This window comes from Rhizopus delemar, genomic scaffold (genome assembly GCF_000149305.1).
Source record: "Rhizopus delemar RA 99-880 supercont3.3 genomic scaffold, whole genome shotgun sequence".
Lineage (NCBI taxonomy): Eukaryota > Fungi > Mucoromycota > Mucoromycetes > Mucorales > Rhizopodaceae > Rhizopus > Rhizopus delemar.
Genome location: NW_027137829.1, coordinates 362,014 through 389,123, shown reverse-complemented (window position 1 = coordinate 389,123; position 27,110 = coordinate 362,014). Strand labels below are relative to the sequence as shown.

At 33.9% G+C, this 27,110-nt stretch overlaps 13 protein-coding genes across 13 annotated transcripts; 3 read left to right on the top strand and 10 right to left on the bottom strand.

Moving 5' to 3' along the window:
* Window positions 1-372: 372 nt before the first annotated feature.
* Window positions 373-545, bottom strand: RO3G_04364 (uncharacterized protein; the record flags this gene model as incomplete). Its single annotated transcript, XM_067658954.1, has 2 exons — window positions 373-389; window positions 425-545. 2 exons carry the CDS (start codon window positions 543-545, stop codon window positions 373-375), a joined length of 138 nt encoding a protein of 45 aa, XP_067515055.1.
* A 567-nt stretch (window positions 546-1,112) lies between these two features.
* RO3G_04363 (uncharacterized protein) lies at window positions 1,113-1,533 on the top strand (the record flags this gene model as incomplete). Its single annotated transcript, XM_067658953.1, has 3 exons — window positions 1,113-1,164; window positions 1,378-1,433; window positions 1,462-1,533. The coding sequence occupies 3 exons, from the start codon at window positions 1,113-1,115 to the stop codon at window positions 1,531-1,533; spliced, it is 180 nt and encodes a 59-aa protein (XP_067515054.1).
* Window positions 1,534-1,717: 184 nt separating this feature from the next.
* Window positions 1,718-2,692, bottom strand: RO3G_04362 (uncharacterized protein; the record flags this gene model as incomplete). Its single annotated transcript, XM_067658952.1, has 3 exons — window positions 1,718-1,879; window positions 1,929-2,348; window positions 2,402-2,692. The coding sequence occupies 3 exons, from the start codon at window positions 2,690-2,692 to the stop codon at window positions 1,718-1,720; spliced, it is 873 nt and encodes a 290-aa protein (XP_067515053.1).
* Window positions 2,693-4,392: 1,700 nt separating this feature from the next.
* On the bottom strand, window positions 4,393-4,950 carry RO3G_04361 (60S ribosomal protein L11; the record flags this gene model as incomplete). Its single annotated transcript, XM_067658951.1, has 2 exons — window positions 4,393-4,452; window positions 4,507-4,950. 2 exons carry the CDS (start codon window positions 4,948-4,950, stop codon window positions 4,393-4,395), a joined length of 504 nt encoding a protein of 167 aa, XP_067515052.1.
* Window positions 4,951-5,595: 645 nt separating this feature from the next.
* RO3G_04360 (40S ribosomal protein S8) lies at window positions 5,596-6,432 on the bottom strand (the record flags this gene model as incomplete). Its single annotated transcript, XM_067658950.1, has 5 exons — window positions 5,596-5,613; window positions 5,681-5,890; window positions 5,948-6,254; window positions 6,302-6,374; window positions 6,429-6,432. 5 exons carry the CDS (start codon window positions 6,430-6,432, stop codon window positions 5,596-5,598), a joined length of 612 nt encoding a protein of 203 aa, XP_067515051.1.
* A 410-nt stretch (window positions 6,433-6,842) lies between these two features.
* Window positions 6,843-8,384, bottom strand: RO3G_04359 (uncharacterized protein; the record flags this gene model as incomplete). Its single annotated transcript, XM_067658949.1, has 7 exons — window positions 6,843-7,183; window positions 7,244-7,386; window positions 7,443-7,594; window positions 7,642-7,720; window positions 7,778-7,800; window positions 7,859-8,130; window positions 8,177-8,384. The coding sequence occupies 7 exons, from the start codon at window positions 8,382-8,384 to the stop codon at window positions 6,843-6,845; spliced, it is 1,218 nt and encodes a 405-aa protein (XP_067515050.1).
* A 312-nt stretch (window positions 8,385-8,696) lies between these two features.
* RO3G_04358 (uncharacterized protein) lies at window positions 8,697-10,054 on the bottom strand (the record flags this gene model as incomplete). Its single annotated transcript, XM_067658948.1, has 8 exons — window positions 8,697-8,876; window positions 8,944-8,969; window positions 9,022-9,118; window positions 9,171-9,277; window positions 9,325-9,356; window positions 9,417-9,468; window positions 9,533-9,884; window positions 10,001-10,054. The coding sequence occupies 8 exons, from the start codon at window positions 10,052-10,054 to the stop codon at window positions 8,697-8,699; spliced, it is 900 nt and encodes a 299-aa protein (XP_067515049.1).
* A 1,117-nt stretch (window positions 10,055-11,171) lies between these two features.
* Window positions 11,172-12,513, bottom strand: RO3G_04357 (uncharacterized protein; the record flags this gene model as incomplete). The annotated part of the gene is made up of 8 exons (XM_067658947.1): window positions 11,172-11,315; window positions 11,388-11,413; window positions 11,474-11,570; window positions 11,627-11,715; window positions 11,792-11,823; window positions 11,875-11,926; window positions 11,985-12,336; window positions 12,397-12,513. The coding sequence occupies 8 exons, from the start codon at window positions 12,511-12,513 to the stop codon at window positions 11,172-11,174; spliced, it is 909 nt and encodes a 302-aa protein (XP_067515048.1).
* Window positions 12,514-15,996: 3,483 nt separating this feature from the next.
* RO3G_04356 (uncharacterized protein) lies at window positions 15,997-16,638 on the bottom strand (the record flags this gene model as incomplete). The annotated part of the gene is made up of 3 exons (XM_067658946.1): window positions 15,997-16,191; window positions 16,245-16,484; window positions 16,537-16,638. The coding sequence occupies 3 exons, from the start codon at window positions 16,636-16,638 to the stop codon at window positions 15,997-15,999; spliced, it is 537 nt and encodes a 178-aa protein (XP_067515047.1).
* A 1,668-nt stretch (window positions 16,639-18,306) lies between these two features.
* RO3G_04355 (uncharacterized protein) lies at window positions 18,307-19,810 on the top strand (the record flags this gene model as incomplete). Its single annotated transcript, XM_067658945.1, has 5 exons — window positions 18,307-18,540; window positions 18,590-18,711; window positions 18,759-19,530; window positions 19,588-19,665; window positions 19,721-19,810. 5 exons carry the CDS (start codon window positions 18,307-18,309, stop codon window positions 19,808-19,810), a joined length of 1,296 nt encoding a protein of 431 aa, XP_067515046.1.
* A 619-nt stretch (window positions 19,811-20,429) lies between these two features.
* Window positions 20,430-21,432, bottom strand: RO3G_04354 (uncharacterized protein; the record flags this gene model as incomplete). Its single annotated transcript, XM_067658944.1, has 3 exons — window positions 20,430-20,937; window positions 20,988-21,036; window positions 21,192-21,432. 3 exons carry the CDS (start codon window positions 21,430-21,432, stop codon window positions 20,430-20,432), a joined length of 798 nt encoding a protein of 265 aa, XP_067515045.1.
* A 558-nt stretch (window positions 21,433-21,990) lies between these two features.
* RO3G_04353 (U6 snRNA-associated Sm-like protein LSm1) lies at window positions 21,991-22,273 on the bottom strand (the record flags this gene model as incomplete). The annotated part of the gene is made up of 2 exons (XM_067658943.1): window positions 21,991-22,136; window positions 22,213-22,273. The coding sequence occupies 2 exons, from the start codon at window positions 22,271-22,273 to the stop codon at window positions 21,991-21,993; spliced, it is 207 nt and encodes a 68-aa protein (XP_067515044.1).
* A 755-nt stretch (window positions 22,274-23,028) lies between these two features.
* On the top strand, window positions 23,029-25,336 carry RO3G_04352 (uncharacterized protein; the record flags this gene model as incomplete). Its single annotated transcript, XM_067658942.1, has 4 exons — window positions 23,029-24,070; window positions 24,194-25,074; window positions 25,131-25,196; window positions 25,247-25,336. 4 exons carry the CDS (start codon window positions 23,029-23,031, stop codon window positions 25,334-25,336), a joined length of 2,079 nt encoding a protein of 692 aa, XP_067515043.1.
* Window positions 25,337-27,110: the final 1,774 nt, after the last annotated feature.

The window sequence follows — 27,110 nt, the reverse complement described above, 5'->3', positions numbered from 1 at the left end:
CGTCATCTTCATTAAGATCATTATTTATAGTCTCTTGTGGTGCAGGGCTTGTAATATTCGAATCAAAATCATATCCATTTAGACGTCCTGCAGTTACACGATTGCTTTGTTCTATTAATATTGGTATTTCTTTATCCCATTCCTCTAGTTTATCAACATATTTCGCTATTGCACTCTTTTTTATTTCAATATCACGTTTTAATAGTCTATTAGTCTATTCTACAAATAAGAATAATATTCATCAAAATAGGTTTGTATTCACCTCTTGTATGCATAACTCTTTATCTTGTAGCGCATTCACTTTTATTTTTTTTAACTGGCTTTCAAGTTGCAAAAAAGTAAATTTCAGTGCTGCCATTTGCTTTTCAATAACTATTTTTCGTCAATATCTTTATAATGAGACGCGTATTCTTTTTATATTTACTATTGCTTTTATTTTCTTGAGCTTCATCCTCATTTGATTGCTGTTCAGGCACAGATAAAATTGTTTCTAAGCATTCATCAAAATTCTTTGACAATTCATCTGTTAATTGAGTTAAGCTCATTGCACAGCTTGTGAAGAAAAACAAGTTTCTGTAAACCTCTTCACCCGAAAGACATAAAATGGCTTATGTGACTGTCTTTCGTTCCACTCTTTAGAAGCATTCAAGACATATATAGTGCCCGCGGCGTCAATTTGCTCTTGAATCTCAAATTACGTTTTAAATTTTGTCAATTTGCGCTGATACTTAGAGAAGCTCTATGTTCAAACATTTAAGGAAAATATGAACTGAATGTTGTATGAAGCTTTCGATGTTACTACAAAGGACACTATTACATTCTATTTTCATAAAAAAAACGCACATGCTGCTCATTTCGAACTAAAATAAGATATCGGTTAAAGAATGACATATGCTGGCATCGCAGACACTGTATTTCCGTATAATAAAGATACTCTAATATCTTGTAAATCAGAATGAGTTACTAGAAAATTAGTCAAAATTCATAAAAACACAAGAAAGTGAAGACGGAATCCCTGCAGCTATTACTATTAAAAATGAACAACTTAAGTTGAAGAGCTTTGCATTGGTTTGGAACAATGGCTAGCAGTTGTTGAGAATTCAACAGACAATATGACAAGAAAGCCGAGATTTTATGAACAAACACTTGAGTCTGCTAAAAAAGGTACAGAGTTAGACCTAAAATTATTTTGTGGAAATGGTAAAGAGTGACGAGCATGTGGCCAAGTTGTATGCACACAATAGAAAAAGAACTTTAGCAGATTATTAAGACATTATGCAAGTTTGCCAAAATTGTTTGATCACGAAATCTCAGATGCTAAATGTCACCATCAATTTAAAAAGTTTGGAAAAAAAGTGCAAGTAGAAAATCAATTAGAACGGCAAAAGCAAAAATCAGAGATATTAGAAAAGATTAAGCTATTGAAAAAAAAAGTAAGCTTAGACTTGTTGATTCAAAGAGTCCAAATGGCTCAAAGGGATTAAAGGGATTAAAGGAATTAAAAAGACTAGAGAAGAGTGGCAAGAAACCTAGAAATAACCACAGTACATGTGCTTATAAAGCATAGAGAATTAAATAGAAACTCGATTTATTATAGCAATTAATAGGATAGAATAAGATCCGTATATATTAAAGGGATAAAAAAGATTAAGGAGGAAGCGAATCTTTTGTTGCGCCCGCGACAAAAAAAAAAAAAAAATACGATAACAAACGTTATTTATGCTTTGTTAAATTCTGTCAACACAACTACTTCCTGATGCTGTTTAATTTCAAGTCTGTATGGTTTGTCTCCATTAGCTCGTAAAGCCTTTTCATTCAATTGACTTTCTGCTGGATGAGTAGTGACCCAGTGGATGGCGGTACAGGTAATAGTAAGAGCCTAACATGAAATGAGTATATAGTAAGAATAAGAATAAGAATAAACTCACAAGTGAAGTAGAACTTGAAGCAACTAATCCTCTTTCAGATCCATTAAGACAAAGTAAAATGATATAATTGATGCAAATAGTGAATGAGGAAATGATAGCAGCAATCGCATTACGCTTAGCCATCATATGAAGAGATGAGGAATGAGGAGCTGTTTGTTGAGCGGCTGTTGGGAAGCAATAGAACTTGATAAATATGGCAGAGTACATTATTGTCAATAAGGCATCGTAACCCAAGGAGACAATAGAGGCTGGTAATTCTAAGCCGACAGTACAATGAAAAGGATAATTCACTGAAACCACATTAATTCTGAAAACGATCTGAATGATTATAATAGCTAATGAAGGTAACAAAAGACCAAGGCTAAGCAAATATAAATGAGTTTGCATTCTAGAGGTTTTTGGTACTGAGATGATGTAAATCTGATAGAAAAAGCGTGTTAGTGAATCATAAAAATGTACAAGTAAAACTTTACCTTTTCTATAAAGTAAAGATATAAAGCAATTTTAGCAGCAGTTGCAATCAATGCGACATTAAATTGTGTCATGACACAAGAAATAAAGTTTCCATTATTTGTACTCGTTAACATACAAGATATCAAGTTGAATGCCCAAGCCAGCCCATATAAAATAAGTAACAAAGCTCGACAATAATGTATCGGCCCATCGATACTCGCCAGTTTTCGGCCAAATATCAATGACACGAGGGTAATGCATGTAACGCTGTTTACTTCAGCTAAGATTTCCCACTGATCAGGTGAATACATCTTTCTATGGATAAGTAAAAGAAGAAGAAGAAAAAAAGAAAAATGAGCACTTGTTTCTTTTCCTTTTAAAATTGAAAAAAAGGAGCGAAAAAAAAAAAAAGAGAAAAAAAAAAGTATTTGGGGAGAAATGGGAGAAACAAGTTAAAAAGGTAATACTGAGTAACAAAGTTTTGTGTTTAAATAAAACAAGGAGACAAAGTGTACACTCTTCCTTGACAGGAGAACTAGATGTAAGGTTGTGTTGTGTAACAGTCACTGCAATTCTTTTATGCGCTTATAAAAAAGAACATGAACCTTCTTCTTTTTACTTTTCTTCATTTTCGATTCAATAATATAAAAAAATCTACAGGATGTCAGTGAAAGAAAAAGAAAGAAAGAAAATGTACATTTTTCTCTTTGGTTATTGTAAATAAACTATATTCTTTGCTGTTAAAAAAAAAAGGAGAAAATAAATTGAATGTGCACCCTTAATAGTGTATTTACTTTTTGAACGAAAAAAAAAAAATTGTTACAACAATAGGGTTATAACTTTATACTAAAACAAATAAAATTCTGCTGTGTGCTTTTTCAATGTTCGCACCTTTCTAGTTTTGATGCTATTACAAGTGTTCATTCAATGTAGAGTAGAATATAGTACGAGAGAAGAAAGAGCTCATGCACAAGTATCTCAGTGACGTTAGAGTACAATGGGGTTTACATCAATAGTATGCAGGTTAGGAGCAATAAAAGATAGACCTTTCCTGGTTTATACATGGCAGTAAACTACTCATATCACGACAACTTGCGTTTTCTCCTTTATTATGAACACAATTGCATTGCATATCAATTAAATAAAAAGTAATAGCACGCTTTATTTTATTTTGTATTTAACGCCTCTTTGGAAAGTTAACAAGCTATTATCACGACTTAAAAAACAGAAGAGTATTTCGTTGCTAATCCTTATCCTACTCTTAGTTAAATCCATTAGTTTACATAAAAATCCTTATACTTTAATAAGCCTCCTTCTTTCTTACAACGTCTGCTTTAATAAAAAAAAAAAAAAAAAAAAAAAAAAAAAAAGTAATGTGTGTAAGCAAGTATCGTAAGGAGAGAAAAAGCTACATAAACTGTATTTCATGTCGATCTAAAGAAACAAAAGATAAAGTCAATAGACAAGATTAACTAAAATTAGTTATAATAAAAACACTTTGAGATAACTATGTAATTTATGGTGTATAATATGCCATTTGTTACGCGCAACTTTGAATAATAAAATATCATTGCGTTACTTTTGTGTAGACAGTCCCCTTTTCCTCTTTTTTTTTCTTTTTTTTTTCTCTTTTCTTTTCTTTACTTCGTTCATCATAAATATGAGGGTGAATGTTAAGTCCTGGAATATGGTAGCACAGTGGTTCTGGGATGTGAAAGAAGAAGACGGTGTATGTGGCATTTGTCATTCAGAATATGACGGGTGCTGTCCAACCTGCAAAATGCCGGGAGACGATTGCCCATTAATATGGGGTGAATGCACTCATGTCTTTCATTTACATTGTTTAATGACCTGGTTTCAAAATTCTAAAAACGGAGAACGATGTCCACTGGATCGAAGTATGTGGACAACTGCAAGTGCACCAAATTAGAGAAAAAGTGACAACTTTCTTAAAATTAGAACATTTTATTTAGTGCAAATAAACTGATTTTATTATAGAAAATGTATCCATTTAATTCTTGTTGCTAACAACACCGTCGAAACGGTTCTTGAACCATTCAATGGATTCCTCCTATTGCATTGTTAATCAATCAATTCCAATATATATTTTTCAGTATTCTTTTACCTTCTTGATACGGTGAGTAACGCCGACAGTGGACTTGCAGTGCTTACGACGAGAGACACGGTAACCAGGACGACCCATGACAACATAGTAATCCATACCGTAAATACCAATGGAAGGATCGTACTTGATACCCAAATCAATGTGTTCATCAATACCAAAACCAAAGTTACCAGTTTCAGAGAAGTTACGAGCCTTGAGTTCGTATTCCTTAACCTTCAAACCACGTTCAAGAATTTCTTCAGCCTTGGGACCACGGACGGTAACGTGGACAGCAATCTTTTCGTTACGACGAATGGAGAAAGAACGAACGGTATAACGGGCCTTGGAGTAAACAGGAGTTTGACCAGTCAATTGTTCAAGTACCTTGGCGGCACGAGTAAGTCTGTCACCAGACTCACCAACTGAAATGTTGAGAACCAACTTTTCGATTCTGAGATTGCGCATGGGGTTCTTAGTAACCTTCTGTTCTTCGGCGCTCTATATTACGTTGATGTTAGTTTCCCTTCTCTTCAAATTTCATGTCATTGGAGGGACACCTCAGCCATATGTACAAGCACATGCTTCTCTTTTTCTTTCTCTTCACACCTCCCCCTCCCACCTCCGTCATCTCCTTAATTCCGCTCTCTCAATTAGTTATTTTTGGACTGTATCGTTTTATCTGAAGAGTCCCATCGTTCATCAAATAAACTACAGATCCATCCTTCTTTCTTTCCCATGATGTCCCTCCTAAACAATTTAATAAATTGTATATCATCATACCATTGTTGGACTGTATCGAAGCTAAAAGAGGGAGTTTCATACTGCAGCTGTGTACACCTTTCAATAACTTCTCCTCTCCACTTCCCCCCGCTGCAAAATAAACTATGTTCGGACCGGAATTTCTTGAGTTTCCGATAATTGGCATTTTTTTTTGTTTATATGAAATGTAGCATGAACAATGCAGTAAAAAGCATAGCTTAAAATTATGAACCAAAGTGAACACCTTTTTAAAAATAAACAGGCTTATTTTTGTTATAATATGCAACATTTTATTTAATAATTTCAAACTATAAAGTAGTCCTTGTATACAAAATTGTAGCTGAAATATATTTAGTGTTGCTTCTTGGACTATTTAAAAGATAATGATAAATATTCAGGATACAATGCCATATTTTTTTTTCTATTGTTTCTTTACCTTGATCTTACGGAGGTAGAATTCAAGTTCCTTACCCTCAAGAATATAACCATCACAACGTCCAGATTGACCGGGACGAGAAGCAATGACAGCATAAAGACGACCAGCGTTGAATTGATCGTTTAAGAGAGGATCAATGGCAGCGGTGGCGGCACGGGCAGCAATCTTCTTTTCAACGCTCTTGGACTTCTTTTCAGCAGAAGCAGCTTCCTGCTTATATATTCAGTAAAATGATATAAACATTTCAAATAGCCTTTCTCTAATTACCTCGCCAGACTTTTGCTTTCCAAGAGGAAGAGCATAGTGGGATTCATACCATTGACGGAAAGGAGTGGCATCAATTTGAATGACGGCACCCTTAACAAGAGTGTTGGTACGGACCAATTCGTTGTTGGAGGCATTGTAGACAACAGTCAAGACACGGGTCTTGCGAGAGATGCCTTCGGAACCCCAAGAGAAGTTACCATTTTCCAAACGAAGAGCACGACGCTTGAAGTTACCACCACGGACACGAACCAAGTGGATACGTTTGCTACCTAACTTGGTGTTGGCAGATTGACGACCCAATTCGAACCTGTTCTAATGTTAGATTCAATCAATTGAGCATGTATTTTTTCTTACTTTCTCTTCTTTCTGTATTGAGCACGTCTAGCACCGGTGGCGCTACGCTTGTGGCGTGAATCACGGCTGATACCTATGGATCATATTAGCGATGGATGGTTTCAATGGATGTCTCTAGTTGATTTACCCATGGTGTTTTTAGAGAAGGAGCTGTACTTTGTTCTGCCTCCTGATTACATTTTTGTTCTTGTCAATCAACTTATACTCCGAGGTTCCTGTTTCCGGTCCGACTTGTGGCTTATTATTTATAGTCAGAACGTCACTGAATAAATGCATAAAAAAGACAATTATACATTGAATATGGGATACAGTATGACAAATTAGCCAGCGACATACTGGTTGTACATGTATGCTACAAATTATGAGATCATGATTTAATAATGTACTAGAGTTGAGTTATTAAAAGTTTTGGTATGATAAGCCTATACGTATACTGTATTCAGCATGGAACAAAGACACTAATTGTGGCCTTCAGTAATAATATTACATTGTTTATTGTTATTTACAGCAAAATACATAAATATTTCTTTGAAAGGGAATTCTACATGATTGTACAAAGGTGATCTCTAGCAGCAACAGAATGATTTGCTGATGTTTGAAAAAGATGAGCTGAAGCATATTGCTTTGGTTTACGTCTTTGCTGGTTGCTGATAGCAGCTTGTTCCTTTACATTTTCACTTCGCTTTTCTTTAATTTCACGAGGAAAATACATGAGCATAAAGTTTTGAAGAGATTGGTCTAGGTTGGTTGCGTCTGCATTCCCTACAGCGTACTCTTGTCTGCAAACAGGACAATCATAAAGCCGTTTCTTGTGTGCCTTGATCAAGCATCTAACACAAAATACATGACCACATTCTAAACGAATAGGCCTCCAAGCAATAGCTAAAAAAAGTAAAACGTAAGTTTTTTTTTTTTCTTTTTTTTGAAAAACAATAAACGTACAATAACAAACTGGACAGTCATAATCATCAGGTTGAGGAACGATAGTGATTATCTTTGTTTGAATTGCATGAAACAGACCAGATAAAACACCTTCGATGAACACTGCATTATCTTTAGCAAAAGACGAAAATTCGGAAGTGGCACTACACATGAATATAAACATAAGTAAAAATATGAAAACGTAAGTAAATAAGCATACCAAAGCCCGCTACGTTTATCATGCTTCTTTAAGATTTTGATCATTGCAGTTTGATTCAACGTTTGAAATTGTTTGAATTGGACAAGCTGGGCATTTATCGAAAGGAATTGAGTTAATGCTACTTTTGAATACTTGTTTATAAATTTTTTAGCCTATGTATATGAATTAGAACATATAAATGCTGCTTTATGGTATATACCAATTTCATCCTTGTTAATTCTTGAGTAAACCATTCAAGTTGTTCTTGGCTTGTCTTTGATGACTGTTGTCTTCCACATCTATCGTTAAAAATAGCCGCTTCTGTGTATAAATGAAATATTTCTCTCCATACATACAAATCATCTTTTTGAGGGGAAGCCTAGTGCAAGTATATGTAAGTTTTATGTTATATGTGCCTGCCTGCATATAAATCTTACTACTACAGTCAGCTGATTTTCTAAACCATCGATGATTCCCAGAAAACGCTCCTTTTCAGTATTATGAAGTGCTGCAGCATAAGATAATTCATGTAATAACAAACGAAAAAATTCTGAATCACGAACGAGCTCGATTTTAATAGACAGGGGCTCAGTGGAAATACATTGAGTCATAGGTATCAATTTCAGTAAAATGGGTTCGCCTGAAATGGGTATGGAAGCAGGGTCATCTATTGTAATCTTGATACAAGGTTGAGGCTTTCCTGTGTCACCTACAGATAAATGAAATAAATATGTAATCGATGTGTATGTATATACAAACGATGTTACCACTTAAAGTATAATCTAGCTTCATCGCTTCTTCAGTATCTAATGTGTTGATCCATTCAGTAGATAAGCCCCTTGATTCTAATTCATCCACTACAAGTCTTATGGATTTCTTCAATGTTTTATAATGTATAAGATGCGGTCTCCAATTCTCAGGAAGATCATAAGCAGCCGTTTCCATCTGTTTTCCAAACTTCATGGTATATTAATATTCTTTCTTATCCATCCAAATACATAAAAAAGTAAGGAAAAAAAGAAGAAAAAAAAATTAAAACATCTATTTTTCATTTGTATTCTCCGCTACCCAATCAAATGCGTAACAACATATCTTTTGTGAGATAGCATCCAATACATTTTCAATTTGCCACACCTCGTGAGGTGATATCCAATATATTTTTGAGATTGTCGCCCCTCGTGAGTAATTTTTAAAGAGAGATTTGTCAAACGTCATAGCTCAAGTTTACATGTAAATTTTTTTTCCCATATAGGTCAATGCGTTTAATTTTAAGGTTTAACCAAATAATCGAAATTTGCCTGTTAAAGGGCCCAAAATAGGAAGGTTGTTCCATGGAGCCTTGTTGCTTGGAACATTTGTATTTTGATATCCTACTTTTGAAGCGACAAATTCGAAGACATTAGACATCTTCTTATCAGTGTCGCCACGATTCAAGTTTGGTAAATCCCAGTTTTTCTGTTTTATGATTAATTATGTTATTCTAGTCCCATAGAATTTCTACATATATATATATCTTACTTACTTCAACTGTACTAAGAATGGAGTAATCTGTAATAATAAATTAGCTTTACTATCATTCATGTATTAGCTCTAAGCTTACGAGAATAAAAGGTTGAATCGGTCGTTCCTTTCAGATTTTCAGGTATGGCACCAAATAAAAGTGACCAGACTCTGTTTCTAGAAAAATAGTTTGCTGTCTAAAAAACTCTTATTAAGCAAATGCTTTTGGTAGTCTTTTGTTACTTGTACCTCATCAAATGTAATCAATATTAATGTATTCTCCAAAAGATATGAATTGTTAAGTGTACTTTCATAGAATTTCGCAAGCCAGTTGCCAGCATAGGCTGCATTAGTATCTATATAGATTAGCATCTACTATTTTTTTTTTTTCTTTCTTTCTTACTATGTCCATCATTCAGCACATTTGGTGTGTAGCTATTAAAATGTTATTGTTCCTGTAAATACTTGAAAAGGCAATTCAATATGTTTACTTACAACATCCAATTGGGCAAATTTTTTGCATTGATATCTTTTAACAATTGATTGGCTTAACAATGAATAAAAAAACTTTAATCATTTACTCACAAAGCTTTTTCTTCTTTTTTAGTTACCAGAGACAATGTTTTGTAAACGTGTGGCATTTAACCCAATAGAATCATATGATACAGCAGGATTATGCCTACGAACATAGTTTCCAGCTTCATAACCAGTATAGCCAGTAGAGGGTATGTCTTCTTGATAGAGTCGCCAAGTCAAACCTTTATCTTCCAATAGGTCAAAGATGGATAAAGTATTTGCGGGAATGTTATAGTAATCATCTGTAGTGATACCAAAAGTCGAGCCACCTGTGGAAGCAACATAATTGGGTTGTGATGGATGCGTGATTGCATTATAATTGTCAAGAAGAATACCATGTTTTTGAAGATTTGTAAAACCAGGAACGTTAGAAATTGTTTTGAAATCCTAAGGATATTCTTAATCAAGTATATATAAAATAATGAGCTTTTATACAAAACCTGATTTTCAAACCAAATTTGTAAAACATGATTAAATATTTTGCCCTGAGGTGGATTAATCACAGCTGAAACAATGCCAACTAAAACAGCATTAGGAAAAAGAGCAGCGATTTTCATTCTCTTAATCCTTAGAGGAGCAAAAGACCATAATCAACCTATTTATATCAATAAAGGTCTATTTTTCTTGTAATTTCAGCAAGAGTAGCAGATGGTATTATCCCTGATCAACTATTGGAGAGACTTGACACCTTAAAACGTCTAGTTTAGTGTAACGTAACCTAGGTTTGTGATCTTTCCAGGGTAGTGAAAATCAGGTAAGCCAGAAATTAGAGCTTTTTAGATAAAAGAAAGAAAGGTGTTTTTTTTATTAAATATGTCCTTTGCGTATATTTATATACTCTGTTTTCAGGGGCTTAATCATCATTTCCTTGTTTTGAAATGCAGAATGGTTAAGACTTCTTTTAGCTTAGGTTTTGTGTTAGAATCAATGATTTAAAGGTTTGCTTTCGTATTCTATATCTAAAAGATCTACCCTGTTTTATTTCTACTGGACCATATCCATATTTAGTTTCTTTTCATTCGTTCATAAAATTGATGCTAACAGGTTGATCGGTCTTATTGTACTCTCATTCCACAGAAATGAGTTACAGGATTGAATACTTTTAGATCAATGATTTCCTTTTCTTTATTTTGTGCGTCGAATTGGTAACATGAAATAAACCAATACGAGTTTATATCATTGGAGAAAAAGAAAAATTTTAGAAAGAACCATTTTAACCGAAACAGAAATTTATTGAATATTATACACTGATTAATGCCTATATTTCTATAGTTTATTTCTCTACCAGTCATTTTCAATGCTTGTCAATCATATGCAGAGATAGTATACAGCTAATTATAACAACCTTTCGGATAACAATAGAAAAGAGAAAAAATAGTCTATGAGCAAAAATGCGGTGTGACGCAAATGTAACTTGATGACTCTAATCATTTATTATCTATTTTAATTAAGAGAGCAAAGAAGAATCTTTATTTATTAAACAGAAACAAGCGTACAAACAGTGGTTATTATGAATGTGCATTAATTTATGATTATGTAACATCCCATCTTTAATATGTAAAAAGCCAAATTTCCTTTCTGTGTATTTTTTGCTTTGGATAGTACATATTTTTATTGAATATAAAAAAGATATATATCAACATGCTATTCTTCTTTCAGAATAAATAGGAAGTATTAAAATTCGGAATTACTCATCGGTATTTGAGAAGCGGGTATATTGACATTTTCGTAACCAATTTGATCAGCAACAAATTTGAATACATTAGCCATTTTTTTGTTTGTATCTTGTTGACCAAGATTTCCTAAATCCCAGTTTTGCTATTTTAAAAAGAGAGAATGAATGGAAAGAATAGTGAAGAAAAGAAAAAGGAAGAAAGAACATTTGGCTACCTCAACTGTACTAAGAATAGAGTAATCTATGATGATAGTAATTTGAATTAGTAAACGAAAATAGTTTGCTTTTTTCTTTTTCTTACGAGAGTAAAATGTAGAATCTGTTGTTCCCTTCAAGTCATCAGGAACTGCACCCATCAAGAGTGACCATACCTTATTTCTAATGGAATATGTTGCGGTCTATATAACGGTTAGTACACTTTTACATAAACAAGTATACATCTCTTTCTCTCTACCTCATCAAATGTGAGTAAAATGAGAACATTGTCCATAACATAAGGATCATTTAATGTGTTGTCAAAGAAATCAGAGAGCCATTCTCCCGCTGTTTTAGCATTAGTATCTTGTAAAATGAAAAAAAAAAAATTAGTTATTTTTATACATAGGAATATTCTAATTACCATGCCCATCATTGTCCAAATTAGGAGTATAACTGATATATTATAAAGTTAATAATAAAAAAGACCTAAAATACATTACTTACAACATCCAGTTTGGAAGATTCTTGTTAGCAATATCAGTGGCAAATTGAGTAGCTGTTTTATCATAAAGCATTAGTCACCATCTATTCATTGTAAAATCCAATTACATTACACGAAACAATGTTTTTTAAGCGTGTAGAATTCTTATTGATAGATGCATACGAAACAGCAGGGTTATGCTTGCGAACATACAATCCAGATCTTGTTCCGGTCCATCCAACAGAAGGAATGTCTTCTTGATATAATTTCCAAGTCAAACCAGCTTTTTCCAAAAGGTCAAAGATGGTCTTCACACTAGCAGAAATAGTGGAAGTAGAATCATCCGTAATACCATAGTTAGAACCACCAGCAGATGCAACATAATTTGGTTGAGAAGGGTGTGTCAGAGCATTGTAATTATCTAACAAGATACCATATTTTTGAAGATTAGTAAATCCTGATGTCTTTGCAACCACATCATAATCCTAGTAAAGTATTTGTTACATAAAATCCAAGTAAGAAAAAGAGGAAAGCTTTTTTTTTACCTGATTTTCGAACCAAATTTGCAAAATGTGGTCAAACACCTTTCCTTTGGAAGCAGTAACTGATTCAGTAAAAACGGCAGCAGCAGCGATCAATAAATAAGCAGCAGAAAATTTCATTTGTTTTTTAGAGTGAAAAAAAAGAGAATGCGAGAAAGCTTTCATTTATATATATGAATGAATGCATACCCTAAGATTATTTACAAGTGTTACACTATTATGTCCATATTTCAGAAAGTCCCAATGGTATTCCTTTATTTTTGCAGCCAATGCGTTCTAGTTTTGCAGAGATAAAAAAAATATTTTGGTATCACCACGAGCCCTTCTTAAGGTATGAATTGATGCATAAAGATTTGATTTTTATACCCAATCTTTTGTATTTTATAATTACACATGCCTTTTCTTATTAAATCTTAATAAGGCATTATTTGATACTAATGAGCACGGACATTTCAGATTCAAATAATTAACCAAATATAGAAAAAATATACTATTATATCTAAGAAATAAGTTTTTTCTATATAAACATGAAGAGCAAATCATGAAAAGCATTCCTTTTTGCCGTAAAACATACAAATATATAGATGAGTGGCTTGCTTCAATTTTATAGATGTACAGGGAAGTCAAGAGATGACCTATTTTCTTTGCATCCAATTGCTTAAAGTAGCATCAAATATAAGCACAACCTTAAAAAATAAAGAAAAAACAGTCAAGGTTAGCTTAAAAGAACAATGGCTAGTTATGCTTGTTTGACGATGAAGACGACTTATCGTAGTCTGGTGATAGCATCAACCAAATGACCAATACATTAAGTTACTGATAGGATAAGTACTGTACCTTTAGAATAAATCTTATATTCGTTTGATACAACACAATAAAGAATACCTTGAATAAGCATGGGCCTTTTTCATTTTGCTAACAAAAAAAAGATTGGCCATTTAATGAAAATAATGAATCACTTTTGATGAATAAATTAAAAGTGATTACTGGTATTTCTTATTTTATCATTCATTCAAAACATTAATAGGATCAGAAACGACTTGATTTTAATAAATATTAAACGGAACAATAGCAAACAGCACTGATAGCAAAATACAAATGAATCAGCTAAAGACTAGATAATGAGTTACTATGTTGATCTCAGAAAACACTATGCTGTATTGTCCCTTATCCTTTAAAAAAACATTTCTATTTTCTGTTTGTCTAGAGCATCGTAGCTAACTTGATGACCATAGGTACTCTCGTTAGGTTTCCTTCAATTATGAAAGAAAACATCTACTTTTATTCTTACCTTGTTTCATGTAGAGTCATGCGGTTTGTTCACATGGGTGCACCGGGACCAAGATACACATTGTCAGCATGTTGGGTTTATAAACATGGCAAAGTATACTAATTACAAACAAGACTTTTGAATTGGTTGTATTATGCCAAACTAAAAACAAACAAGATTTATGAATATTAGAGATGATAGTATGTTTTTTATATCTCTTTAAAGTAAGGAAGAAACAAAAAAGTGTGTGTGTGAATTTTTATGGTATTTCACTACAAATAATGTAGATTGACGTATTGTTTACTGACTACGAATGTCAATATAATCAATAAAGAAGTAAACGCCACACACTCAATGTGGATTCTTGTATGATTCATGGGCCTGTCAAAAGGCGTGCTTATTGTCAGTAAATCAAACGATTGGGCTTTAATTCAACCATTTTAAGTAGTGGAATATAATTTGATCTGCAAGATTGATCTAAAAACCAATAAATATGTACTTCTTCTCTTACCTTCTCCCTATTCAAGCAATGAAAAATCAAAAACGCTGTTTTTATAGGCGTAAATGCATTTAAAATCACATAAACATGATATACATGACTGCAAAATTAGCAGACGGTATACCAGAGTAGTTTTAAAATTTTTGAAAGTGCTACTGTATCAGACACTTGACCAAAAAGGGGCAATAAAGATGGAAGTTTAGGAGCAGCCCTGAGGTAAACAATGTTTGCCGTGAGGAAAACAGAAGAGTTGATACGATTCCCCTTATAACCACTTTCTCCATTACATGTAAGCCCACAAAAAACTCCGATGCTACTTTGAAAATATTGAGGCATGACTGAATTAAATATATCCAATACTTGTACTGTGAGTACTTTGAGACTGCTGCAAATATTATAACAAATAAAATACGAATAAGCCATACTACTTTGATTTTTTTTCTAAATCCTTTTTTGGACTATTTTGGATTATTCCAAACTCAAAGATTTCTACCGACCAAAAAGGTAAGTCAATGTTTCAAATCTCAGCTACAGTTTTCCTGCTGTGTACCTTGATTCAAGCCAAGAAAAGCCTATTTTTTTTTCTTCTTATTCTTTTTTTGTTTTTCTACAATTTTTCTTTTTTTTATTAACATAAAAATAAATAAAGGAATGATAGACCGACTAAAAGGTAGAATTATTTAATTGAAATTATATTAAGGTTAAGCTAACCCTACAGTATAGACTATTTAATATTACGAAAAAGAAATGCTACAGATTGCCAGTTTTCGAGAGATTGCAACACTATTTGTCTGCAAAACTGTACTATAAGCACAAACTGTGAAACTTGTACTCTTATAGCAAGGCAACTTTTTGTTAATAATAGAGATAATGATTCGACAACAAATAGAGTTGCGTTAATAGCTGGATTAGTTGTATCCGGTCTTGTAGTATTAGCTGCAGCATTTATTATTTTAATTGTTGTCTATCGGGAAACGAAGAAAACTAGGGCCCAAAGACAAAGAAGAAGAAATACAGATCACACCTTCTTTTATGTTTACAAGGCCCTCACTGTCATCATTATCGTCTTCAAGATTTATTCAGGAAAGTCAGGTAAGAAAAAAAAAAAAAAAAAAAAAAAAAAGAGCTTTAAGGAGAGACAAGTGTTTTGATTTTCCCTCACTCCTACAAAGCAAAATAGATCGTATGCTGACATATATTGTGATAATAGATACCAATGGATTATAATCATCCAGATTCGCCTTTCATTATAGGTGCACATGCCTTACAGATACCTCATTTGGATAGACCTGAATCACCTATATTTGCAAGTGATGTAGTTCGTCGATCATTGAACCTTCAACCTGCATCAGCAGCAATTACAGTCAATGGCAGCATAAACCGATCGTCCTCGGTCAGATTGACAAAATACGACTATAATTACCCTCAAATGATACCCAAACCTATTAAAAAAAATAATACAACTAATTCTCATTCAAGCTCATTTACTTGTGTTGGAAGTACGCATTCTGATAAAATATTATCTACAAAACCAGTGACAGATGAAGAAAGCAAGAAACCTTTTGAGCAAACATTGTCTATTCATTCTAATAGAAGCGGAAGCATCAATTTCTATTTTTGTCCATCGACTTCTCACAGTCAACTGTCAATACAATCAAATTCTACAATGGGTGATGGTGAAATTACTGTTATTTATGATCCTTCTTAACTGTTTTTTGTATATCTTCTTTAATGCGTATATGTGTGTATATATTTATTATTATTGTATAAGTGTGAGTGTGAGTGTGTGCATAATAAAAAAAAAAAAAAAAAAAAAAAAAAAAAGAGGTTATGATTATAAATGATGTTCCAATAATTGTCTACTATGTTCAGTCAAAGCACTTGAACCGCACTTTTTCAATACAGAAGGATCCATGATACCTTGATTAATAAAGTAAGTTAAAATGCGCTCCAATAATTCTAGTTGCTCATGTAGAGTCAAGTTGTTGATAGCAGAGGCAAGAATGGTACCGACATTTAAATGATTTGTCTATTGATGTTTTTAGTGTACATGTACATTTGTATCTCACAAATATAGCTTACCTTAATAAAGCTTTGATAATAAATATGAGCAAAAAATCCCATCAAGAATTGGCAATCCATGCGATCCGTCATACCGCCATGACCAGGAATACTATGTCCAAAATCTTTTACATTAAATGCACGCTTAACACCACTTGCAAAAAAACCACCAAATGGAGCAATCAATGAGGCAAAGCAGGCCATGACCAATGAATGAATCTGAACAGGTGCAATCCAAACTGTAGTTATTTGCTTGTGAAACTTTAAATAAATGAGTTGTTATTGTCAATGTCTCTTTTTCTCTTTTGCTTACCAAAGTTTTTATAAAGGAAATTATAGTTTCAGGTAAATTCCAAGGAACGGCTGTAAATACGGGATTTACAGGATCACAATTGATATCAGACCAAGCAGACATGGATAAATCCTTTATAGATTATATAAGCTACTCTGTCTTTTCCTATTATCACCATCTTACCTTCACTGGACAAATCATATAATTAAATCGCATTAACAAAGAAGAGGCTAAAAATCCAAATACAAGTGTACAAATCCATGCTCCAACAAATCCTTCCACTGTCTTTTTAGGACTCAACTGGATCAATTGATGTCTGCCCCAAAAGAATCCACAAATATAAGCAAAGATATCGTTGGTAATGACGAGTGAAGTAGGGATAAAAAACCAAATTAAACCTTCCAAGATATTATTGACTATAAAGTGACTTTGAAATACAATAAGCAGCAAAGCCATATGCATCCAACCAAATTGACGGAATTGGCGTTTATAAAGCCCTTTTCTTAAATTGGTCACAAAGAATACAAAGCCTATGTGGAATTTTAGTCATACAATCCACATACAATGCGTTATTACCAATGACATATAAAATAAAGCTAATGAATCTGTGATGAATGGCAAATGGTAAAAGTACTGAATCCACTAATACAATAGATTGAAAATAATATATGATTGATTCTCCATATAAATAATAAGTTGTTGTCACCAAGAAATACCTACAATCATGTATCGTTTATATTCCATTCATCATCTTTTTCTTATTCTTTACCAGCTCATCGTTTTAAACCATTTAAAGCTATTATCTTTTGCAGGCCCTTCAGCTATTTGAAGTACTTCATTATATACAATAGTTGAAATAACAATTACCATCAAAATAACCCAAATATGACCAGAGGTAAGTATCATAAAGAAAGCGCCAATCATCATTAACGTAGTCACTGTCCTAACCCACCAATTTTTCCACTTCTTTTTACTTGATTCGCCTGCTAACAACGCCACTTTCTCTTCTTCTCTTTCCTTCCTGGTTTGGTCTTCTAAACTCATTTTGGTTGGGAAAAAAAAAAAAAAAAAGGGAAAAAAAAAAAAAAAAAAAAAAAAAAAAAAAAAAGGAAAAAAAAAGGAAAAAAATGCAAAAAAAAAGCTCAATGTTGGATTAAAAAATAATAATGCTTGATATTGTGACACTAACATGTGAAAAGATGAACAATGAAAAATCCAATAAAAAAGATTTCTTCATCTGTGCTTTTATCAATGTTTATCTGCCATGAAATGAGATCAGACTAATCGAATAAACTATTTTTTCTATTTCGATAATAAACATTCGTTCATAACATTTATCCTTTCTATGTTCGTTTTCTCTTTTCATTTCCTTTTTTTCTATTCAATGTATTTCTTTGAATCAAAAAATGTTAAACGTCTTTGCGTCTTCATTTTTTTTCTTGTAAATTGCATTGACATATCATTTAAAACACAGTTAGAAAAATTAAATGTCATTTTATTCCTACCCTTTCTTTCATGAGGTTGGGAGATAAAGTCCAAAGAGCCTTCTGCTTGAATTGTAGTCGAAACAAGCTTTGATTTACAAGTGACATAAGAAAAGAGCCTTATACTCGCCTTGTTATAGTCGACATCTTTTATTATTCATTCTCAGCTGATGACGTAAATTTCTCTCCCAGCCATTCTGGGTTGTGTGCAGCAACCGCCAAAAAATAAAGTGATTGAGAGAGTGAGAGGAGGCCCTAGTCAATTTTTTTTTCTCTTCCGCAACAACACCCCCAACTCTTCTTAATTATGTTGGCCACAACTCGCAAAGCCATTATTAACACTGTTTCAAAGGCTACTTACGCCACTGCCGCTACTACCAATGCCATTCAAGTTTCTTCTGCTTCTAACGGTGTCAAGGTTGCTTCCAGTCAAGAACCTGGTCAAACTGCCTCCTTGGCCGTCGTTGTCAATGGCGGCACTAGAGTTGAATCTGGAAAGAATGTTGGTGTTTCTCACTTTTTAAAGAACTATGGATTCAGAGTAAAGAATGAACAAAAATAGCTTTCAAGGCAACTCAACCTTTTAATAGAATAATGCTAACCGTACTTCTTTCCGTGTTGTCCGTGAAGCTGAACTCGCTGGTGGTGTCTTATCTGCTGATCTTTCCCGTGAATCTCTTGTGTATGCTGCTGAATTCTTGAAGGGTGATGCGTAAGTACAAACCATGTAGTAAAGAAAAATGAACTTATTCTGTACAGTGAATTATTTGCTGAAATTTTGAGCGACGTTATCACCAAGCAAAAGTATCAGGAACATGAATTTCTCGATGTTAAAAGTCAAACTGCTTCTGAATCTGTCAATGCTTTTGCCAATTCTGAAATCAGTGCTTTTGAAGCTGCTCACCAACTCGCCTTCCGTACCGGTCTCGGTAACTCTGTTTTTGCCAAGGCCAGCAACCAAATCAGCAATGCCACCGTCAAGGCCTTTGCTCAACAACAATTCACTCAAGGCAATGTTGCCCTTGTTGGTACCGGCATTGAACACGAACAACTTGTCAACTTGGCCGAACAATTCTTGAACCTCTCTACTGGTTCCAGTGGTCAATTAAGTGGTAGCCAATATTTTGGTGGTGAAGCCCGTTTAGAAGGACACAGCAACGAATATGTTCTTGCCTTTGAAGGTGCCGCTGCTAACTCTACTGAATTTGCTGCTCTTCAAGTCCTCCGTCATGCTCTTGGTGGTGAATTGAACATTAAGCACACTGTTGGTAGCGGCCTCTTGGCCCAAGCTGCCTCCAAGCTCAATGCTCACATCAAGGCCTTCAACATTGGTTACTCTGATGCTGGTCTCTTTGGTGTTCAAATCTCTGGTGCTCAAACTGGCGTTGCTGTTGCCGCTGCCGCTGAACAATTGAAGGCTGCCAAGAACTTGTCTAACGAAGACTTTGCAAGAGGTGTTGCTCAAGCCAAGTTTGCTGCTACTGCTAGTTTTGAAACCCGTCTCGATCGTCTTCAAACCCTTGGTGCTCAGGTACGGACATATAAAAGAACCAAGATGCAATTGCGTTTATTAATCTATTAAACATAGGCTTTCCGTGGTAGTAAATACAGTGCTGCTGATGCTGTTGCAGCCCTTGAAAAGGTCTCAGCCTCTGATGTTGCCAAGGTAAAAAGAATGGAAAAAAGAAAAAGAATGATTTACTCAATGGATTATTTTGTAGGTTACTGAGAAATTATTAAAGAGTAAGGCTACTGTTGTCGCACTTGGTGATCTCTACAGCTTACCTTATGCTGATTCAATCTCATTGTAATTAAACGAAAAGAATATTTAAAAGAAAGTACATTAGAAGGAGAGAAAGAAAGACGAGAAAAGATTTTATTTTTTTTTATATAAATTCTTTTAATACATCCCATTTTTGATAAATGTCTGCACCTCTTCGTTCAAGGTATTCTTTACGCTCTATAATTTCTAGATACAGCGCTTTCTTCTTCATATCCAAATCTCTATACAAAGAAAAAAAAAGAGTTATTTAGTGTACAAATAGAATCAAGTATTACTTTTTGATTTGTTTATACTCTTCCATATAAGATTGAAATTCTGATTGGAGTTCTTGTATAGTCTCTTCCCAACTATGCTCTTCTTCCTCTTCTTGTTGTTGGTGTTGTTGAGTATCGGCTTTTTGAAATAATGTAGCACTATGTATTTGACTTTGTTGTTGTATAAAATCACTCTCTTCGCCTTGTTTCAAAAGCATATAATCATTTTCATTATTGCCTTCACTACTTTCTTCTTCAATAGGCTTATGAACATCATTATAAGCATTATCGTCCAAAGACCAATTGGTTGGTAATAGAAGAGGAGGCGTTTTAGGCATTAAAAGATAAGAAAGAAAATAAAGAAATAATTAAACAACAATTATATATGATTTATTATGACGACTGTCGTTTGTAATAATAATAGCGATAGTAAATCAAGCCTTCTAATTCTTCTTCTACTTGAATATCTTGCATATCAACTAATGTAAAATCAAATAATCTCATCTTTTCTTGAAAGCATTCAACTTCTTTCCAATGTGTATCTCTTAAAGGTATCATGAAATAAAACTCATTCTTTGTTAATTTGTCAACAGCCACTGGAAGATATTGTGCATGTTCAATTTCATAAAGCAAATCACTTGCAATCACAATATCGTATTGTTCTTGCTCATCGTCACTATGGGCTATTTCAATAAAATCAAGTTTGGATGTAGTGGCTTGAGAGTGATTCAATCGAATGTTATAAGCTACATTTTCTAATACTCTTGGATGATAATCTGTCATATGTACACTAGTAGCACCTAACTGATCGCATACTAAACCAACCATGCCAGTACCTGCACCTAATTCAAGTACTTTACATTCAGGTAGATGAGGTATTAAATTTTCTTGTAATAATTTTCTAATCAACAAGTTATTATATTGCATTATTGCTTTACTTATTATGCTTACTTTGCTAACAAAGGAGCAGCTCCCCATGTTTTAAATCCAATATCATTTCCTATATAACAAGGTTCATGTAACTGTAACCTCATTTCCTTTTTTTCTCCATCTGAATTCAGGAACGGAATGTGCCATGTGCGAGTGATCGACCCCGCAGCTGTAAATAAACAAATCAAATTAACCAAAGAAAAAAAAATTTTTTTTTTCTATTACCTCCACGACCAGACATATGAGCCAATAATCTAGAAGCTCTTTCTATACGTTCATCGTCTTGTTCGTCATTAAACATAATTTCACAAGATACAAGCTTTAGTAATATTGAACTGGTCATCTCACTGGCTTTCCTTATATCATTAAAACTGACAACACAATGTTCTTCTTGTTCTTCAGGGAAATTAAGATCCAAGTAAATATGTGTGGATAATTCTAAAAGTTCATCTAATTTATCCAACATCTTGTCTACTGGTTCCTTTTGTCTTTTCTTATTAACAAATGAATTTATTGTACATTCTTCTATTGACTCTAATAAATCTTCTACTTTCATCTTTTATATGAAAAAAAGAGAAAAAGAAAGAACAAGACGCTTTTTATCCTTGAGGAAGAGGAGGAAAGGGCGGCGATTCAATGGGATAAAGAAAAAAAAAAAATAAAGAGGACCATTGGTAAATGGAGAAAATTTCCAATCAGAAATCCCTGATAAAGAAGTATAAAATACAGATAAATCACTTGGTCTACAAATAATAATAATAATAATAATAAAAAAAAAAAAAAAAAAAAAAAAAAAAAACCCATCTTTTTAATATTTACACACATACAACCCTATCGTATTTTCTAATAAAGATCATTTTGACTTGTATCCACACAAAATCCTTGATTATGTAATATTCTGCTTTTAATCTTCTCAACCTTTTCTTTTGCTTCTATTTCTTCTCTTTGGGCAGCTAATATTTCTTCTACTGGTACTTGCCTTAAATTGATTTGATCTTCTTTATCCAAATCCTAAATCAGACAGTTAATACCACTTTGCTTTATGTTTATTGCATTCGTTTACAATTTCGCCAAGTAAAACAACATTCTCACCACGAATTAAGAATATACCTCTTGGAATATCACCATAACACTGTCCAACATAAATACGTTCAATAGTATCTTGCAACACTAAATTAGCTGTTTTACTAGATTATTATTCTTGTCTTTTCAAGAAAGATGCTGTTTTCTTTTTCTTCTATATTACCAAACTGATCAAAAGATCTCAAAGTACCAATCAGTTTACGTCCATCTCTTAATACAACCATGAGCTTTTCTATTTTTTGTTTCCAATGTCATAAAAGCAAGTCATTTTTATATGATTCACATACTGTCAATACTGTCTATAAGACCAGTTGATGTAGTAAAGAATGGCCCATTAGTGATTTCCATTATATGTATACAGTATGTAAAAGAAAAAATGTTTATTTTTCGTGTTTAACTGAGCTTGGAATAAGTGACCTTTACCTGGGTTTCAAAAATATTTAACGCCAAAAAGGTAGCAGAAAGTTCAAAAAAAAAAAAAAATACGTAGTAACTTTTTTTTTTTTCATAATTTAATTACTGAGGACAACAAATAATGAATAATGACAAGAACTAATTACAAAGAACAACTAGAATGGTTTAATAACTCGATAAAACCAAAAATCGTCACAGGATATATAAAGAAATACAAAGCTGTCATAGAACAAAGGCAAATTACCAGAATACAAGGTACACAATAGACGTACATATCAAATAATGCCCATATATATATATCAATATCATTATAGCATTAGAAACAAATAGTAGCAACAATAATAAGAATACTCTAGAGTATCAACCACCTAATTTTACCTATTCAACTTCCTTTAATAAATCTGGACAAAAAGTATATAATAGTCCTGAACCTACTGGACTTGGAAGAATAAACTCTGGATCAAAGCGAGAAGCAGAAGATACTGAATACATTGATCTCACAGATAGTCAGACTAAACGGCCCAAATTAGACTCGAAGCAGAATAGTAGTTTTAGCGAAGATGTCATGTCAATCGAACAAGGTCCTATTGACTTTGATGATGATTTTGGATTAGTAGAAGAAGAAACACCACCAGAAGAAAACGAACAGCTTATAACGGCCGAATTGAAAACATTGGAAGATAAGCGTAATCAGATAAGTAATCTCATTCTTGATGGAATGGGCAGTTTGTCTAAAGCAGAACAAGATGCACTTATGAAAGAAAGAAGAGAATTAGTTCAAAAAATTGAACAATTCGAACAGAAACTATCAGCATACAAAAATAACCCATCAATTAATAGTAGTAGTAATACACTTGCAACAACCACAGAATCAGCTTTATTGACAGAACAAACAGAGAATCAAGTCACATCCCCTTTTTTCAGGAATCCAGTCAAGCCGCATATACCCCTTATACCAACCATCAATACACCTGTCCCAGCACCTGTGACTGAACCCACATTTCCTTGGTCTCGAGATGTTAAAAAGGCGCTTACTCAAAATTTCAAGTTGTCTGAATTTAGACCAAATCAACTAGAGGCGATCAATACAACCTTGAATGGCGATGATGTTTTTGTGTTGATGCCAACAGGAGGTGGTAAAAGTTTATGTTATCAATTACCAGCGATTATTCAAAGATACAAGACGCAAGGTGTCACCTTTGTTGTTTCTCCGCTCCTGTCGTTAATGCAAGATCAGGTCGAACAGTTGGTCAAGGGAAGAGGCATTGCGGCTGGTATGTTGAATAGTTCGGTTACCGCAGAGCAAAAGAAATGGATTTATAACAATCTCTATCAAGACACACCTACACTTCAACTGCTCTACATTACCCCCGAATTGATGAGCAAATCAGATCAGTTGAGAAACGTCATGGACAGTCTGCATCGACGAAATAAATTAGCAAGATTTGTGATTGACGAAGCCCACTGTGTCTCACAGTGGGGACATGACTTTAGACCTGATTATAAACAGTTGGGATCACTGCGAAACATATATCCAAATGTGCCCATCATGGCACTAACTGCTACTGCAAATGATGCTGTACAAAAGGATGTGATACATAATTTGAGTATGAAAAATTGTAAGATATTAAAACAAAGTTTCAATAGAAGAAATTTAGTGTAAGTTTAAACAAGAGGAATAGTCATTGTATTCTCTAACAGAAATGATTATGACAGATATGAAATAATAGAAAGAAAAGGCAAGCGCAATCATTTAGCCGATATCAATGAGTTCATCAAGCAGCATTATACTGAATCTGGTATCATTTATTGTATCTCTAGAAAGGATTGTGAACAAGTTGCCGAGGCTCTAAGAACTACCTATGGTGTATCTACAAAGCACTACCATGGAAAGATGACATCAAGTGAACGTAGTGAAGTACAAAGTGAATGGCAAACAGGCAAAATACGTGTGATTGTAGCTACGATCGCGTTTGGTATGGGAATTGATAAACCAGATGTTCGCTATGTTGTGCACTTTTCGATGCCCTCCTCTCTTGAAGGTTATTACCAGGAAACAGGTCGTGCTGGACGCGACGGACTTCCAGCCATTTGCCGTCTCTATTATTCTTTCTCAGATATGCGTACACACAACTTTTTGATTGATCAAGGTGAAGGTAGCTGGCAACAAAAGCAGCGGCAGAGAGATAACCTGAACACGATGATGCGATACTGTGATAATAAAGCTGACTGCCGGCGAAAACAGATCTTGAGTTACTTTGGTGAAAGATTTAATCCCGCTCACTGCCAAAAGATGTGTGATAACTGTGTAGCCAATCAGCACTCGACTAGTTTTCTCAAGAACATGTCAACCGAGGCTCAGCAAATGGCACGCTTACTACAGCAAATTCATCCTGATCGCATTACTTTGTCTCAATTAGGTGATGTGTTTAGAGGATCTAAATTGAAACGTATTATAGAACATCAATATGATCAATTGCAAGGATATGGTGCTGGTAAATCTATATCAAAGATAGATGTCGATCGATTGCTAAAAGCGATGGTGGCAGACGATATTATTGCTGTAAAATCTGAGTGTAACAGTGCTGGTTTTCCAGTTTCTTTTGTTGTGGTAAAGACCGGAGTACATTTACACGTGGTAATGCATACCAACATTTTTCTTTTTAGACGAGCTCAAAGTTTGAATCACTCTTGAGAGGAAATCATACGGTCTTGTTAAGTTTTTCGTCCAACGTAAGCCCATCGTTATACAAGCACGCCTTTGTTTATAACCTTAAAAATAGGGAAACAGTCCGGCAAGAACCAATTCAACTCCAAGGAGTTACACGGCTACCTTTGTTGCTTCCTCTACTTTGACTTACAATCGAAGCTAAATAGTTTGCAAACATACTTTTTTTTTTTATTTATTTTAATAAATAGCTTTTTGTCGCAACTCTTCATATTTGATCATTGGTAGTCTCAGCTTGTAATGGTTCATAAATCATCAAGCATCGATTCGACCTGTTTAATTCTGCGATTGAATGGAGAATAGCTTGTTGATGTAGTTGTGCTTGATTAAAGATAGAATAGTATTATTATTTGTCATAGCAATTACTAATGTATGCTGTATTCCTTAGCTTCACACTCAATTTCAAAAAATGGCCTGACTTTTATTTTATTTTGGCTGTTTAGAGCTGTCATTATACAAAATAGGATTTTGTTCACTTTCTTGTGAACAGTACACTGCATACATTGTTGTAATGCATGCAGTCAAAAAGTAAAGTCTCTGTTTTTGAATTGGATGTCGTGCAAAAAACCTTTGTGTTCAACAACGATGACGGTTGATCCAGAAATAAAATCGTGTTCCCGTGTCACGAACACATCGTTTATTTTTACTTGTCGCTTAGTAAATAATCCAATGAATTTCTTTGCATAAAAAAAGGAAAAAGGTTTTATGCAAACTTATTGTTTTCTGTTTCCTATTTACACTTTATTTTACAGAATGAGTATGCAATTTCTTTACGAAGATGGGACAGGGACATGTTGTTGACAAAGAGCTATTCGCTATTGACACAAAAAGTTCTCGTACTCAATTCCTAATGAATAAACCTCCAGAAAGACCTTTTAATCCTGTAGTACATCCAGTTGCAGATGAAAGGAGTATTGAAGATGTTGATATGGAGGTATGCAATAAGCGACGCTATACAGTTTACTCTGATGAAGACCAAACTAGATTTTTTCATTTATTCTCAGTAATTGCCTGAATACTTCTGCTGCTGCAAGACAATTGTGTATTCATATCTGGGCAGCGCATAGATGGGTTAAACGTTATTACGAAGACCCTAAAAGCATCTTCGAGAAAAAGAAAAAATCAGGTCGGGGTCATATTCTTGGGGAAGAACATAAAGCATTTCTTTTAAATTGCATTGATGAGTGTCGTGTTTGGTCATTAATGATGTCTTTATTATTGATCTCAGTCCAGCCTACGTCAGATTACACAATTAATAGTCAGACGATATAATCTAGTGTTCATTCTAAGTTGTTAGTTTTTCTCCTTTTTCTTACTTAATAAAAGTTGTCAGCTATTGACTTCTTACTGTTTCTATATTATAAGTACCAAATATCATACTCTCTCCTGTCTTAACTCAATAAAGAGGTTCAAGAGTTTCATCGATTGTCAAGTTCCCTTTTTTATCTTATATTACTTTCAATCGACTACAAACTACACACCAATATCACATAATTCATCATCAGATCTTTATGATTCAACTATGCTAGTGTTGGAGATGTTTGGTTTATAGCATAATTTATTATTTTATTATGTCTACCTAAACACAGAACACCACAAAACCTTCGACGCCATCTTGCACAGGCACATGAGTTTGATTTTCCTAGCCGCATCACCAAGGCACGATTGCGTAATAATAATTCGTACCTATACCACAATGATTCCTCTACTTCTTCAAATCTGACTGTTACAATTCATTTTGGTTGCTCAATTTGCTAGCATCATTGTGCCGAACTGATTGCTATGAAAACGCATTTTGAGGTTAGCCACCATGAGCATCTCCCTAAACAGCAGCGTGAGCACGATCAAAGTAGCAGCAGCACACTGCTAGGCGGATCAGTGGGCGTCAACCAATCCATCTCAGGATTAAGCACGACGAA